This window comes from Hypanus sabinus, chromosome 7, assembly GCF_030144855.1.
Source record: "Hypanus sabinus isolate sHypSab1 chromosome 7, sHypSab1.hap1, whole genome shotgun sequence".
Lineage (NCBI taxonomy): Eukaryota > Metazoa > Chordata > Chondrichthyes > Myliobatiformes > Dasyatidae > Hypanus > Hypanus sabinus.
The window spans coordinates 114,492,128-114,509,945 of record NC_082712.1 but is presented as its reverse complement, the minus strand read 5'-3'; the positions used below and the strand labels follow the sequence as shown (position 1 = coordinate 114,509,945).

The 17,818-nt window shown below is 41.6% G+C and overlaps 1 protein-coding gene across 1 annotated transcript in view; it reads right to left on the bottom strand.

Moving 5' to 3' along the window:
• Positions 1-16,730, bottom strand: part of pdhx (pyruvate dehydrogenase complex component X) — a 218,000-nt gene extending 201,270 nt beyond the window's left edge. Inside the window, exon 1 of the mRNA XM_059975424.1 lies at positions 16,563-16,730. Within this exon, the coding sequence (XP_059831407.1) occupies positions 16,563-16,710 (148 nt within the window). The 5' untranslated portion in view covers positions 16,711-16,730. The remainder of the gene's footprint in view (positions 1-16,562) is intronic.
• Between the last annotated feature and the right edge of the window lie 1,088 nt (positions 16,731-17,818).

Below are 17,818 nucleotides of genomic sequence, written 5' to 3'. Positions count from 1 at the left end.
TAGCATTTACATTGTATTAGGTATTATAAGTAATCTAGAGATGATTTAAAGTATGCGGGAGGATGTGCGTGGGTTATCGTGGATCGGGATCGAAAAAATCGTGAGTTCTCTTACTAATTAAGTTGAAACAGGTACATTCGGTATTACTTAGCGTCAGTTAGTCAAATGTTTGTCTTAGTAAATAGTATATACTTTACCTTTCCATTCATATAAAACACTTAAGAACATATGTTTCAGCACCCGGCTCGGGAACGGAAGTTCCCGTGTTCAATCCAGTGACAGACCATTCCCGAGTGCGCTCTCCACCATGCCGGGTTAATGTGGAGGATCAAAAACCTAAAACCTAATAATTAAACCACTGCGTTGCTTAGTAATAATTGTAGCTTTCATCGGGGCAGAGCCTTTCTCACTTTATCCATTAAAGTTGTTCCGATCGTTGACCGACATAGCTTAACGTTGTTCCAATGACTGATGGCATTTCACCTCTTTCCGATCTCTTTATTATTTCCACGGTATTTTCAATCGTGATCATGATTATTTTCATGAACAGAAACACTGTGGATTCAGAGCTCTTTTTAAAAAAAAAATTTTAAATTGAATTTTCAAATGGTTACAGAAGGAAAAAAAATTATTGACCCTTCCCCCCTCCCCCCAACATATCCCTGTAAAAAGAGAAATAAAAAGAGGAAAAAAAAAGAAAGAAAGAAAGAAAGAAAGAAAGAAAGAATCCCTGGATAACGGAAGATCCTCACATGCTCCATGGCGTTCATAATAGCTTTAGTATATATATTTATTTCTTTCCCCAAATAACCAATAATTTTATCTTTGGGGTGTTACGTATTCAGGCAACAATAAATATATGAGTTCGGCAAGGGTTTGGTATAACAAACAACACGTTTACTAAACACAGAAAACAAATCCCCCCAAAAGTAAACAAACACTACCGTAACCGGAAACAGCTGTGGTGCGGCAGCCCAAAACAGTTCTTAAAGCGATATTGCAAAAACAGTTCTTTAAAGTGGTATTGCAAAAACAGTTCTTTAAAGTGGTATTGCCAAAAGTTCGATATGCTCACGGTCCATTTAAAAGGAGAGACTTTATAAGATGATTCAAATTCTCTTTCACGTCGCTTGCTTCGATCCCCGACGTTGAACTTCCCACAAAGAATTCACAAAACAGAACGGCTTAAAGGCACTGACCTTTCCTTCTCCACTACCTTCAATCCTTTCTGGTTAAACCCAGGGATTAACACGGAGATAGTCAACGAAATCCTTCCAAATAAGGATCAAACAAAGGTCACCCCCGTTTCACCGTAGAAAGCGATTCTCCTCGATCTTTAACTTCCGAACTTCGATCTTCACTCTCCACTGTCTCGAACTAGCAGAATCATATAAGAACCAGCTGGCAATGACCTTTTAAACTTTAGGCATTAAATAAAAACTTCATCCTTCAACTAAACTGCGTCATCACTTAAAACACGCAGTGGCATGAAGTCAACTTGGCAAATCCAGCCACGAACTGCCCCTCCTCACAGGGTGGGGTCTACCTTTTATAAACTGTAAAAAAAACCTGTGACATGATCTCTACTGGCGGGAAAATGACGTCATTCCACCATCACAAGACCATTACCTCAAGTCCAGTATAGCTTCAACCCCAATCACGTGACAAGGGCACCACTGTCATGTGTCAAGAGTACGTAACAGGAGCACCTATATATTTAATCCTATCTTTTGTAAACAAGGCTGCCGAATTTTCAGAAATATTTCGTATTTATCTCTTAAATTATAAGTAATTTTTTCAAATGGAATGCAGCTAAAAGCTATATCTATATTTATTTTCTTAATGTATGTTAAAATTCCTTTTCTTTTCACAGGTCCATTAAGCCCATTAACATTAAAACTTTAAAAATTCAGTAAGTTAGTCATTATTTTTGAACAGGGTTACTCCAGTCTATAGTAATACCTAACTTTTCAACTTTCGTAGTACCTTGGGGAATCTTTTTAAAAATCTCCGTGTTGCTATGTGTCTCCCCCCCCCCCCCCCCCAATTGTCCAGACAAAGAAAAATAGATTATAAAGAAAAAAAATAACAAAATACCCCCCTACTAATGTTATGAATAAAGAAAAAACACAACATTACCCCCCTCCGTTGTGCAGGTCATGGCAATCGCCATGTGAATCGCTACGTGAATCCCGTAGCAATCGATCCGAAGTTGCCCCAGCTCCCCCGTAACATAAAAAAGTATATATAAGAAAAAATAATATCACTACTCTCAATTAATATTTCTCAAGTTTTTACCTTTCTCCCTCTGTATCATATAATTAAGAATATATTTAAATATTCTTCTGTCCTTAAACATCCATCAACTCCATTCACTGTCCCTGTCTTCATCTTTAATCCGTTTCACTTTTAAATCTTTGGCTGTGGTTAGCGAATACTTGGGAGTTCTTGTGCAAATTCTTCCGCATCCCGATAATCAGTAAAAGAGCTTCTTTTTCCGTCATCCAAAAAAATTATCAGGATTGCCGGGTGGCGCAATATAAATTTATAACCCTTTTCCCACAAAACTTTTTTCGCTGGATTAAATTCCTTCTTTCTCTTCAAAAGGTCATAACTTATATCAGGATAGAAAAGAACAGTTTTCTCTTCTATCATCAATGGCCCGTTTCTCTTTCTGGCACATTGGGCAGCCGCCTTCAGGATCTTTTCTTTATCTTGTTATCTTAAGCACTTTATCAAGATTGATCATGGGTTTTGATCAACTTGAGGTCTTGATCTTAAGGCTGTGAGCCCTTTCAATCTCAATTAACTGGGTTTCTTCTTCCATTTTCAAAATTTCCAAAATCCATTTTTGAAAAAAATTTATTGGATCCTCTCCCTCTATACCTTCTTTAAGTCCAACAATCTTAATATTATTTTGTCTGTTAAAATTTTCAAGTACATCCACTTTTTCCAACAACCATTTTCTTTCTGATGTCCAAGCAGAAAAATTATCTTCCATTTTATTCACTCTATCAATGGTGTCTCCCGTTATTTCTTCCGTTTTTAATTTTCTTGTCCATTTTGTCCTGTCTTTTCATCATTTTATCAAACATAATCTTCATATTTTAATATCTTTCTTATTACTTTTAATGCTTTTAATTCATGCATTATTTGCACCAAAGATTTCTTTATGTCTCCAATATCACCTCCAACCTCTTCCTGTTGCTCTTCTTTGTCTCTTCATCTTCGTCTGATTTATCCAGAGAATCTGATTCCACCTCATATTCACTTTCAGTTCAGATCATAGCTGGGATTTGTAGTTTGGGTTGCTCGTGTTTGTGCATGCCCCTTCCTTCATGCATGCACAATTCCTGTTGTTCTTTTTTTTTGGAAACGGTTGATGTTGCCACAGTTTCCTGTTCTGTATGGCCGGAGGTAAAATGCACTTGAGCCAGAGGCTCTTTCATGGCGGCCGGTCTTGATTCTTTTCCAACTTGTGTTGTCTTCAAAGTAGTAGTTTTCTTCTGCTTCTGTTTAGGAGACGTATCTTAAGACAATCCTGAGTAGTTTATAAGTAATTTTTAAGAAGTATTTACTAACTTTTCTTCACTTAAACATTATTTTACTGGTTTTTTACGGGAGAGCTGGATTTCCTCGTCTCAATCTTACGTCATCACGTGACATTCCCCAGATTCAGAGCTCTGACGCCAGGTCATAATGTCCACCACACTGAGACAGGTTAAATAAGGTCTGGGGTTCCGCTGGGTCCTAAGATCCACCGAATTGAGACAGGTTGAATAAGGGACTTGAGCGTCCGTGAATCTTGGTATCCATGAGGGGTCCCAGAACCAATTCCTCGCGGATAAGGAGGGCCGACTGTATCCATGAAACTTTGCCTAACGGGGCCAGTGGCTTAATTGGGCCAAAATGTTCTGGTGCCACTATCTCCCAATTAACCAGAATCAACTGTGTGTGCATGCACATCTGTGTGTGTGCACAAGTGCATGTGAATATATATGTATGTATGTATATTTATACAGATGTATGTATACATCAAAATGATTGTCTAAACCTTCAAATTCTTTGTAGTTCCAAACTTACTGAAATTGTTTCATTTTCACTCCCGGCAGTTTCTGGCATCTCCAAACCTGAATGCTTGAACCCAGTGAGCAAAACAATTCTGAATTATCTTACTGCTTTCTTGCCAAATATCAGTGACAAAAATCTCCGTTTTTGAATGCTAACACACGTGACTGCCGCTATTTAAAAATTATTCACTCTAAGCATGGCGTAGTGTCTAAAGGGCACACATGTGAACTCAACTGATGCTAGTTGGAAACTGCTCGCCAACAGCCTCCTGTCTCAATTAAGTGGCATAGTGTCCCAAATAAACAAAGGGAATCCCAGTAATTTTGTCAATTAGTTTTTGATCCTTAAGAATCATCACAAATAAGCATCTGCCCCAATTAACTACCCAGTATCCACTCTGCGCACGCACACGCGTGCCTACATACATACATACACACACACACACACTTTTGGAGAGAATGGGCAGAGTGGCAGATGGAATGTAGTATAGAGAAGTGTATGGTCATGCATTTTGATAGGAGGAAAAGCTAGACTATTTTCAAACTGGGGAGAAAATACAAAAATCAGAGGTGGAAAGGGATTTGGGAAACCTTGCAAAAGGTTGTTTTGCAGGTGCAGCAGGCTATCAAGAAGGCAAATGGATTGTTAGCCTTCAATGCATCTGTACAGGTCACACCTGGAGTACTGTGTGCAGTTCTGGTGTTCTTACTTGAGGAAGGATATACTGGCTTTGGAGGTGGTGCAGAGGAGGTTAACCAGGTTGATTCCACAGATGAGGGGGGTTAGACTATGAGGAGATTTTATAGCAACATATACAATTATGAAAGATAGAGCAGGAAAGTTGTTTCCACTGGTAGGTGAGACTGATTTAAGGTAGAGATGAGGAGGAACTCCTTTTCTCAGAGTGGCAAATCTGTGAAATTCTCTGCCCAATAATGCAGTGTAGACTACCTCAGTAAATATAATTAAGGTTGGATAAATTTTTCTATAGTAGGGGAATTAAGGGTTATGGAGAAAAGGCAGGTAGGTGGAGATGAGTTCATGACCAGATCAGCCATGGTCTTACTGAATGGCAGTGCAGGCTTAATGGGGCAGATGGCCTACTGCTGCTCCTATTTCTTATGTTCTTAATGGACATGACAATCAGGACCCTTGGTCATTTCTTTCTCCCTTCTTTGAATTTAGGCCTCAAAGATTAATTTAAAGGCATTTACAGAAAATTAGCCTCTAAATGTTTGCATTCACACTATTAACCAGTAAGATAATGCAAGGTTCCAAGAATAACCAATGATATACTTTTAACAAAAGCAATAAAATGCAATCATGTCCATAACAGGGATGGGGAGGGGTGAGAATATTTATTGAATTGTATCTACTGGATGTGTACACAGTGGTGCTAGAAAGTTTGTGAACCCTGTCGAATTTTCTCTATTTATGCATAAATACGACCTAAGATGTGATCAGATCTTCACATAAGTCCTGAAACTAGATAGAGAACCCAATTAAATAAATAATATGATAAACATTATACTTCATTCATTTATTGAGAAAAGTTATCCAATATTATATGTATTTGTTGCAAAAACAGTGTGAACCTCTGGGTTAATGCCTTCTACAAAAGCTATTTGGAGTCAGGTGTTCCAATCAATGAGATGAGACTGGAGGTGTGGGTTGTAGAGGTACCCTACCATATAAAAAAGACACACAAAGCCTGATTTCTAGCAGAGCCAGTCATTCATTCAGAAGCATGAATGGCAGCGATGCTTCCCACCAGATGAACTCAACGCCTTCTATGCCCACTTTGAAAGGGAGAATATAACTACAGCTGTGGAGATCCCTGCTGCACCCAGTGACCCTGTGATCTCTGTCTCGGAAGCCAATGTTAAACTGTCTTTAAAGAGGGTGAATACTCGTAAGGCAGAAGGTCCCAATGGAGTACTTGGCAAAGCTCTGAAAACTTGTGCTAACCAACTGGCAGGAGTATTCAAGGACATTTTCAACCTCTCTCTGCTACGGGTGGAAATACCCACTTGCTTCAAAAAGGCAACAATTATACCAGTGCCTATGAAGAATAATGTGAGCTGCCTTAATATCTATCACCCAGAAGCGCTCACATCTACATTGATGAAATGCTTTGAGAGGTTAGTCATGACTGGACTGAACTCCTGCCTCAGCAAGGACTTGGACCCATTGCAATTTGCCGATCACCACAATAGATCAACAGCAAAGGCTCTTCACATGGCCTTAGGCCACCTGGCCAACACATGTCAGGATGCTGTTCATCGACTATAGCTCACATTTAACACCATCATTCTCACAATCCTGATTGAGAAGTTACAGAACCTGGGCCTCTGTATCTCCTCCTTGCTGACGATCAACACTGGTGCACCTCAGGGGTGTATGCATAGCCCACTGCTCTACTCTCTCTATACCCATGACTGTAGCTAGGCATAGTTGTATAAATTTGCTGATGATACAACCATTGTTAGTTAAATCTCAGATTAAGATGAGAGGGCATACAAGAGTGAGATATGTCAACTAGTGGAGTGGTGTCACAGCAGCAACCTTGCACTCAATGTAAGTATGACAAAAGAGCTGATTGTGGACTTCAGGAAGAATAAGATGAAGGAAAACATACCAGTCCTCATAGAGGGATCAGAAATGGAGGGAGTGTGCAGTTTTAAGTTTCTGGGTATCAAGGTATTTCTGGGTATCTGAGGACCTAACCTGGTCCCAGTATATCGATGCAGCTATAAAGAAGGCAAGACAGCAATGATACTTCATTAGGAATTTGAAGAGATTTGTGTGTCAACAAAGATACTCAAAAACTTCTATGGATGTACCACAAAGAGCATTCTGACAGGCTGCACCACTGTCTGGTATGGGGGGTGGGGGGGAGGGAGAGAAAAAGAGGGCTACTGCTCAGGGTTGTAAATTTAGTCAGCTCCATCTTGGGTACTAGCCTACAAAGTACCCAGAACGTCTTCAGGGAGCGGTGTCTCAGCAAGGCAGTGTCCATTATTAAGGACCCCCAGTACCCAGGGCATGCCCTTATCTCACTGTTACCATCAAGTAGGAGTTACTGAAGCCTGAAGGCACACACTCAGCGATTCAGAAACAGCTCCTTCCCCTCTGCCATCTGATTCCTAAATGGACATTGAACCTGTGGACACTACCTCAATTTTTTAAATATATATTTCTGTTTTTGCACAATTTTTAATCTATTCAATATATGTATACTGTAATTGACTTATTTTTTTGTCTACATTATGTATTGAATTGGACTGCCGCTGTTAAGTTAAAAAATTCCACGACACATGCCAATGATAATAAACCTGATTCTGAACCTCAAGAAAGATCTGTTTATGTGCACCATGCTTTAATCAAAACAACTTTCAGAGGACCTTAGGAGAAATACTGTAGAGATGCAAGAAGCTGAAAAAAGCTGCAAAAGCATTACTAAAGATCTGAGTGTTCATCAGTCCACAGTAAGAGAAATGTCCTGGACTTAATCCTATAGAAATGTTCTGAAAACCCACCGACATCTCAGAGTTTAAAGAGTTTTGTAAGAGGTAATGCCTAAAATTCCTCTAAGATGATGTGCAGGACTGATCAACAATTACTGGAAATGTTTGGTTAAAGTTATTGCTGTACAAAGGGGGTCACACCAGTTACTGAAAACAAAGCTTCACATTCTTTTTCCAACAAATACATGTAATACAGTCGGCCCTCCTTATCCACGGGGGATTGTTTTCGGGGACCCTCCCCCCCCCCCCCCCGCAGATACCAAAAAACGCGGATGTTCAAGTCCCTTATATAAAATGGCATAGTATTTGCATATAATCTATGCACATCCTCCCGTATACTTTAAATAATCTCTATATTATTTATAATACCTAATACAATGTAAATGCTATGTAAATAGTTGTTATACTGTATTGTTTAGGGAATAATGACAAGAAAAAAAAGTCTGAACAGTCAGCCCTCCTTATCCATGGGGGGGATTGGTTCTGAGAACCCCCCGCAGATGCCAAAAAACGCGGATGCTCACGTCCCTTATTTAACCACTCTCAGTGTGGTGGACATTAGGACCCAGCAGAGCTCTGAATCCGCAGTGTTTCTGTTCACGAAGATAATCACGATCACGATTGAAAATAAGGTGGAAGTAATAAAGCGATCGGAAAGAGGTGAAACACCATCGGTCATTGGAAAACCGTTAGGCTACAGTCCGTCAACAATCGGAACAATTTTAATGGATAACGTGAAAGGCCCTGCCCCGATGAAAGCTACAATTATTACTAAGGAACGCAGTGGTTTGATACTTGAAATACATACATTTCTTAAGTGTTTTATATACATAGAAAGGTAAAATATATACTATATACTAAGACAAACATTTGACTAACTGACACTAAATAATACCGGATGTACCTGTTCGGACTTCAAATCCGTTTTAAAGACGGACTCAGGAACGGAACTCCTTCATAACCCGGGGACTGCCTGTACTTTAGAATCATCTTTAGATTACTTATAATACCTAATACAATGTAAATGCTATGTAAATAGTTGGTATACTGTATTGTTTAGGGAATAATTACAAGAAAAAATAGTCTGTACACGCTCAAACAATGAGTGCTGGAGAGAGAACTTCCAGGTTTTCCAGATCCACAGTTGGTTGAATCCGCACATGCAGAACCCACGGATAAGGAGGGTCGACTGTACATGTTCAATACAGACGCAACCATTGTAGCTCTTCTGGGAACGCTGATATCGCCTCAGCATCAGCCGATCCCGATTCTCCCGTGATCTTAAGTTCTTGAGGCTGTAGTGCTTTACATAGCTAGCCAGCCATCCCTTACTAGCTTTAAATCCCTTCCTCTCACTCACAACACAAGTAGCAAACGAACAAAATGCAAGGCGAACAATGTTCAAACAACGAGTAATACTTTTAATCATTTCTTGATTACAGTACTTATAATACCTAATACAATGGAAATGCTATGTAAGTAGTTGTTACACTGTCTTGTTTAGGGAATAAGGACACTTTGGAGGAGGCTCAATAACACTAAAGTCAGGATCTGTGGAGGTTGAGGGCTGAGGACCACATTGGCAAGTGGTATGCCACTTTTCAAAAGAGCTAAGATTTCTACTTTCTCGGCGAGAGATAGCACTTTACACTTAGCCTTTAAGGAATTGCTTTGACCACTTAACTGCTTTTTAGGAGCCATTTTTTCACAGAAACAAAGTAGCGACCGTATGAGGCACAAGGCGAACAACGCTCAAACAACGAGTGCTGGAGAGAGGACTTCTGGGTTTTCCTGATCCGTGGTTGGTTGAATCTGCGCATGCAGAACCCACGGATAAGGAGGACCGACTGTAATGAATCATTTTTCTTAATAAATAAATGAACAAGTTTTTTGTGTTACTTATTTAATTGGATTCTCTTTATCTACTTTTAGCACTTACATGATCTGATCACATTTTAGGTAAATATTTATGCAGAAAGAGAGAAAATTCTACAGGGTTCACTAACTTTCTAGCACCATTGTATGTCTTAAAAAGAAATCAAATAAGGTCCTAGATAACTCTGATCAGTCCTGACGAAGGGTCTCGGCCCGAAGCATTGACTGCTCATTTCCACAGATGCTGCCCGACCTGCTGAGTTCCTCCAGCGTGTTGTACGTGTTGTTTTGACCACAGCATCTGCAGTGTACTTTGTGTTTATAACTCTGATCTTGTTGTGGTAAAATATTTGTGGGAAGAAGAATGCCTCCCAAGAGTCCTTCAAAACCACTGCAGTAACTGAAATGGAATGTAATCTGAAAAAAGATCTTAATTACCTTTCCTATTAATATTTTCTATCTACTTTTATTCTTCCCTGCCTTGAATGTCACCTGAATGCGTATTCATCATTTTTATTTCTGAATATTTGCTACCTTTCTCTTTATGGATAACTGGAGATACAGTTGCAAGAGAGCTTGTGAGCCCTTTGTAATTACCTAGTTTTCTGCATTACACATTCATGAAGATCAGACCACATTTTAAATCACAAAAATAGACAAACAGTCTGCCTAAGCTAATAATACACAAGCAATTGTACTTTTCAGGTCTTTACTAAAGAAGACGAAGAAGAAAGCCCTTAACTCCGAGTGGAGTCATCGGAATGCCCTCACGATGGCATTTTTTTAGCAGGCTGAGGCCGAGTTGCTAGCTCGACGCTCAACCCAGCATGGACAGAAAGTGTGCAAGGGGGCCGCTGAATTCAAACTTGGGAACCTTCGCTCCGAAGTCCGGCACTGATGCCACTACACCACCAGCCAGCTATGTCTTTATTGAACATACTGTTTAATCATTCACAACCCAGGCTGGATAAAATACATGAACCCTTATATTTAATAACTGTTAGAACATCTGTTAACAGCAATATCCTCCACCAAACATTTCCTGTAGGCGCTGATCAGACTTGCACAACAGCGAGGAGGAGTTTCAGATAATTCCTCCATACAAAACTGTTTCAGTCAGTCCTCTTCGGGTCATGCCACAGCATCTCAAATGGATTAAGGTCTGGACTCTGATTTGGCCATTCTGAAACACAAATTTTCTTCTTTTTAAACCATTCTATTGTTGATTTATTCTTGTCTTTCAGATTACTGTCTTGTTGCATCATCAAACTTCTATTAAGCTTCAGGTGACATACCACTACTTGACATTCTCCTGAAAAATGTCTTGATACAGTTTGGAATTCATCATTCCCTCAATGATTGCAAACTGTCCAGGCCCTGAGACAGCAAAGCAGCCCCAAACCGTGATGTTCCTTCCACCATGCTTCATCGATGGGATGAGGTGTTGGTGTGCAGTGCCCTTCTTCCTTCAAACATAATGTGTGTGTATTTCTGCCAAAAAGTTCAACTTTGTCTCATTTGTCCACAGAACATTCTCCCAGAAGCGTTGTAAAACATCCAGGTGGTGTTCTGCAAATTTGAGACATGCAGCAGTTTTTTTTTGAAGAGTAGTGGTTTCCTCCATGGAGTCCTTCCATGAACACCATTCTTGTTCAGTGTTTCTCTCATAGTGGACACATGAACAGACTATATCAAGTTCCAGAGATTTCCAGAGGTCTTTTGTCGTTACCCTTGGGTTCTTTTTCACCTCCTTCGGCATTGCATGTTGTGCTCCTGGAGTGGTCTGTGCAGGACGCCCACTCCAAGGGAGTAGCAACAGTACTGAATTTCCTCCATTTGTAGACAATTTCTCTTACTGTGGACTGATGAACACTTGAGTCTTTAGAAATGCTTTTGTAGTCTTTTCCAACTTCATGCATCTCTACAATTCCGCTGCTAAGTTCCTCTGAGAGTTGCTTTGATCGAGGCACGGTGCACTGAAACAGATCTTTCTTGAGAGGAGCAGGCTTTATCAGTAAACTGACTTTGTGTGTCTTTTTAATAGGGCTGGACACCTCTACACCCCACACCTCCAATCTCAGCTCATTAATTGGAACGCCCAACTTCAAATAGCTTCTGTAGAAGGCATTACCCCAGAGGTTCACATACCTTTTTGATCCTAGACTGATTGTTTAAATGGTGTGCTCAGCATTGATGAGAAGAAATACAATTGTTATTAGTTTAGGCAGATTGTGTTTGTCTATTATTGTGACTTGGATGAAGATCAGACCACATTTTATGAATAATTGATAGAGAAAAGCAAGTAATTGCAAAGGGTTCACAAACTTTTTCTTGCAACTATACATTGCCCATTTAATTGTCTTTAGCAGTACATTAGAGTGATACTTCAATTTTTTTTGTTATTGTATGTCATTTATTTAAAACTAAAGCAATGTTTCTTCCCTTGGGCCAGCAGTATTCCAAGAAACATTCTATGAAGTGGCAATTTTGACTTTAAAATTGCTTTAGAAGAACATAGAGATACAAAACAACAATCACTGCCCAATTTGGCAAGCTGTTTGCAGATCTCATATTCTGTTTCGTCGTCTTCAGTCTTTCTAATCCATATGAATACAAGTTGATGCAGCACAAATATTTTTTCTCCCACTCATGTAATGGCACGGCACTTGACTAAAACTGTTTATTCTCGTTCTGAATACTTTTAAGTTAAATGCCATAACAATTATAAAGTGCCCCAATAATTTGAAACAGAGAATGATGTAGGGACCCCATTTGGTACATACTGCCTGTACCACCTCTTTGAAAAAGCATTCCAGTAGGTCCAAGGTACTGTAACAATATATCCTGCATTCTTGTATTGCTTTTCCCTTATACTGCCTCGATGTACTGACGTGGTATATCAACACACACAAAATGCTGGTGGAACACAGCAGGCCAGACAGCATCTATAGGGAGAAGCACTGTCGATGTTTCAGGTCAAGACCCTTCGTCAGGACTAACTGAAAGGAAAGATAGTAAGAGATTTGAAAGTAGTGGGGGAAGGGGGAAATGCAAAATGATAGGAGAAGACCGGAGGGGGTGGGATGAAGCTAAGAGCTGGAAAGGCGATTGGCGAAAGTGATACAGAGCTGGAGAAGGGAAAGGATCATGGGACAGCAGGCCTTGAAGAAAGAAAGGGGGAAGAGGGGGAGCACCAGAGGGAGATGGAGAACAGGCAAGGTGATGGGCAGAGAGAGAGAAAGGGATGGGGTAAGAAGGGAAGGAGGGGCATTAATGGAAGTTAGAGAAGTCAATGTTCATGCCATCAGGTTGGAGGCTACCCAGCTGGTATATAAGGTGCTGTTCCTCCAACCTGAGTGTGGATTCATCTTGACAGTCGAGGCCATGGATAGACATATCAGAATGGGAATGGGACGTGGAATTAAAATGTGTGGCCACTGGGAGATCCTGCTTTCTCTGGCAGACTGAGCATAGGTGTTCAGCAAAACGGTCTCCCAGTCTGCGTCGGGTCTCACCAATATATAAAAGGCCTCACCAGGAGCACCGGATGCAGTATACCACACCAGCCAACTCACAGGTGAAGTGTCGCCTCACCTGGAAGGACTGTCCTGGGCCCTGAATGGCGGTGAGGGAGGAAGTGTAAGGGCAGATGTAGCACTTGTTCTGCTTACAAGGATAAGTGCCAGGAGGGAGATCGGTGGGAAGGGATGGGGGGGGGGGGGGTACGAGTGGACAAGGGAGTCGCGTAGGGAGCGAACACTCTGGAGAGCAGGGGGGGGGGTGGAGGGAAAGATGTGTTTGGTAGTGGGATCCCATTGGAGGTAGCGGAAGTTACAGAGAACTACATGTTGGACCTGGAGGCTGGCGAGGTGGTAGGTGAGAACAAAGGGAACCCTATCCTGAGTGGGGTGGCAGGCAGATGAGGTGAGGGCAGATATGCGGGAAATGGGACAGATGCATTTGAGAGCAGAGTTGATGGTGGAAGAAGGGAAGACCCTTTGTTTAAAAAAAGGAAGACATCTCCTTCGTCCTGGAATGAAAAGCCTCATCCTGAGAGCAGAGGTGGCGGAGACGGAGGAATTGTGAAAAAGGGATAGCATTTTTGCAAGAGACAGGGTGGGAAGAGGAATAGTCCAGGTAGCTGTGAGAGTCTGTAGGCTTATAGTAGATATCAGTAGATAAGCCGTCTCCAGAGATGGAGACAGAAAGATCAAGAAAGGGGAGTGAGGTGTCAGAAATGGACCAGGTAAATTTGAGGGCAGGGTGAAAGTTGGAGGCAAAGTTAATGAAGTCAACGAGCTCAGCATGCGTGCAGGAGGCAGCGCCAATGCAGTCGTCGATATAGCGAAGGAAAAGTGGGGGAACGGATACCCGTATAGAGTTGGAACATAGACTGTTCCACAAAGCCAACAAAAAGGCAGGCTTAACTGGGACCCATGCGGGTGCCCATGGCTACACTCTTGGTTTGGAGGAAGTGGGAGGAGCCAAAGGAGAAATTATTGAGAGTAAGAACTAATTCCACTGGACAGGAAACTAATAATAATAGAACTAATAATTTTTCCTTTGGTCCTAACCAATTCCCCTCTACCACCACTCTCCTCCATCTTCTCCTATCATTTTGCATTTCCCCCTCCCCCCACTACTTTCAAATCTCTTACTATCTCTCCTTTCAGTTAGTCCTGACGAAGGGTCTCGGCCCGAAACGTCGACAGTGCTTCTCCTTATAGATGCTGCCTGGCCTGCTGTATTCCACCAGCATTTTGTGTGTGTTTGAATTTCCAGCATTTGCAGATTTCCTCGTGTTTGCTGGTGAAATTATATGTATAGCTGGCATACAAAAAACGTTCAACTGTACCTCAGTACATGTGACATGTGGAAGCTGATTCCAGATAAAGTCACTCAGAGACCGTGGAAGTACAAACTCTTTAGTCAAAGCCTCTGGGGCACTTCAGTAAGTCGCTCAAACAAGAACAGTCAGTAACTGTTGCTGCTCAGTCTGTCAACTCACAGTTCCCCTTACATAAGGGATATAGTTGCTCAGATACCCCTACACATACGAAGCTGGAGCCAGACTTATCTACGTACTTGACAGTACTGAGAGACAAATTTACAGAATCGGCATAATGGCTACATACACAGAACAGGCTGGAGCAGTCTTATCTATGTGTATGACTGCATAAAGAAACAAGGATCTTGAAACACTGTCTAACTCCAATAAGAAACATTGCTCAGCATCGCTGAGCACATCTGTTGATCATCAGTGGTTTCTTACAGAAAGACAGGCTGCTATATTTGACTGACCGTGTTAACCCTTTACAAATTTTTATCACTTACTCTGTGCTGCTCTTTCCCCAAGAGCCCACATTTTCATTACAAACACTTATTCCTTTCTCTTTAGCTTTTACTAAATCCCTTTCCCATCTACTTACGCACTGCAGTACACATCAAAACGACGAGAGACATCCAGTAGGTGATGTCTAGTTTGACACTATTTTGCACCATCTACAAAACGTGATATCGCAGAAACACAGCTTCTCTAAACTTTCATTTTGTTTATTGTGTTGTGCAAATTATGTCTAATTTATGTTTCATTTTCATGTTTGCAATGTTCAGTGCTGCTGTAAGAAAAGCTAATTTACATGGCATTTATATCCTACGTTGTCCCATTACATAGTACCAATAACCTTGAATGGGAATTCTTCTAAACTCCACGGAATGGAGACCTGTTTTATTCAATCTGTCCACATATAAAAGAGCTTAGAAAAATAGAGGGCTATGCGGTATGGAAATTCTAGCCAGTTTATAGAGTAGGTTATGTGGTCGGCATAATATTGTGGGCCGAAGGGCCTGTAATGTGCTGTAGGTATCTATGGTCTATATGTCAGGTAGAAGATTCAAAAGCCTTAACAGCCACACATCAAGGTTTAACTGCAACTTTTGTCCCATGCCATCAGGTTGATCTTGGTCCATCAACACAACCTCAGTAGTAGGGAAGGCACAACAGTGACTATAATACATGAGCTGCTTAAAGAGAGCTAATCCACCCCAAAATATTGCTGACCATTTATGGATGTGCGATAAAGAGCACACTAACATATGGAATGACAGAGTGATACTCTAACTGCAGCAAATAGATCACAAAGCACTCCAACAAGTGACTAGGATGGTTCAGCGCATCACTGAGACTCAACTACTGGAGCTAGATACAATCTACAACTTTCGAGCCCTACGGCATGCTTGTAATATCATTAAATACCCATCCCATCCCCAATACACCTGTTCCATCTCCTAACATCGATTAGCAGATACAGAAGCCCATTAGCCAAGATAGTAACACTGGAAAAGCTTCTTTCAGAGAGCCGCTGTGCAGCTGAATAATGCTACACCTGGCCTTTATGTGTCATGGGCTATCGGTCACGTTGCATGTAAATATGGGATATTTAAAAAATTTAGCCATACCACATGCATTGTAAATATGTTTTGCACAGACTGGTGTAGCATTGCAATCTCGTTGTTTTGAACAATGAGAATAAAATTATGTTCTATTCTATTAGATTATTAAACCAACCTAAAAATACCTCAGCAAATATGCTGAGGATTCGTCACTGCATTCTCCTCTATAGCAAGTACACCTTTCAAGAAATATATAATTGTAGGATTTTGTAAATAAAATACACGAGTGGTTTTATGTGATTAATAAAAACCACAGCCCTCCAACTTACCAAAAACAGTCGCCTTACTCTGATGTCATTAAGTCAGACACCGTCTCTTAAAGTGAACACAGCTGAATGACGGTGTTTGTGAATTATGTAGAAGTTTCTATTGTGATCAATATGTATCACCTGTCGCCCATTACATTACCAAAGTGACCACGATGTTCTAGGTCCCCAGACTTCAACAGTCGCTCCCCACCCACAGGGAATATACCTCGCCGCCCCAACTCCTCTAGACAGCCCATATCAATCCCCGTCAGCCTTGGGGACACCCATCCTTGCTCTAGCTTGTCCCCGCGGCCTGTCTTTCCCTTATGTTTAAATCGCCGTCCCCGGCACCCTCCATTTGCCTGCAGCGCAGGCTGCCATTACTCACCCAGCAGCCGGTGGCCGGTCCCCAGGTGCCTGTAGTGGCCGAAGCGCACGGCGGCCCCGGCGACTCTTGCCAGGTTCCGAAGCGACAGGGAGCCGCCAAGGACACGCAGGGGTCCGAGGAAGGAGGCCGCCATGCTGGAGAGAACCATAGCAACCGGGCGGACTGCGCAGGCGCACTCAGGTCAGAGGCGAGGAGGGAGTCTGAGCTGGGATAAAGGAGGTGCCGTAGGTTACGGAAAAGGTGGTATATCTATGAAATTCGTTTCAACAGACTTCTGTGGAGGCCAAGTCATTGGGTATATTTAACATAAAAAAAACCTACAGCATAATACAGGTCCTTCGGCCCTCAATGCTGTGCCGAACATGTACTTCCTTTAGGGTTACCTCTGTTTTTTCTCAGCTCCATGTAACTATCCAAGAGTCTCTTAAAATACCCTATCATATCAGCCCATTCCACGCACTCATCACTCCCTGCGTAAAAATCTTACCTCTCTCATCTCCTCTGTACCTACTTCAAAGCACCTTAAAACTGTGTCCTCTTGTGATAGCCATTTCAACCCTGGGAAAAAGCCACTGACTATCCACACGATCCTATCAGGTCAGCTCTCATCCTCTGTCACTCCAAGGAAAAAAGGCTGAATTCACTCAACCTATTCTTACAAGGCATGCTCTCCAATCTTGGCCACACCCTTGTAAATCTCCCCTGCACCCTTTCTATGGTTTCCACATCCTTCCTGTAGTGAGGTGACCAGAACTAAGGACTGTACTTCAAAGTGGGGTCTGACCAGGGTTCTATATAGCTGTAACATTACCTCTTGGCTCTTAAACTCAATTCCAGAGTTGATGAAGGCCAATGTACCATATGCCTTCTTAACCACAGAGTCAACCTGCACAGCTGCTTTGAGCGTCCTATGGACTCGGACCCCAAGATCCCTCTGATTCTCCACACTGCCAAGAGTCTTACCATCAAAACTACATTCTCCCATCATACTTGACCTACCAAAATGAACCACCTCACACTTCTCTGGGTTGAACTCCATCTGCCACTTCTCAGCACAGTTTAGCGTCCTATCATTGTCCCGCTGTAACCTCTGACAGTCATCCACACTATCCACAACACCCCCAACCTTTGTGTCATCAGCAAATTTACCAACCCATCCCTCTACTTAAGGCAGATGATGATAGATCCTTGATTAGTCAGAGCATGAAGGGATACAGGGAGAAAGCAGGAGATTTGGGCTGAGGGGGAAAATAGAT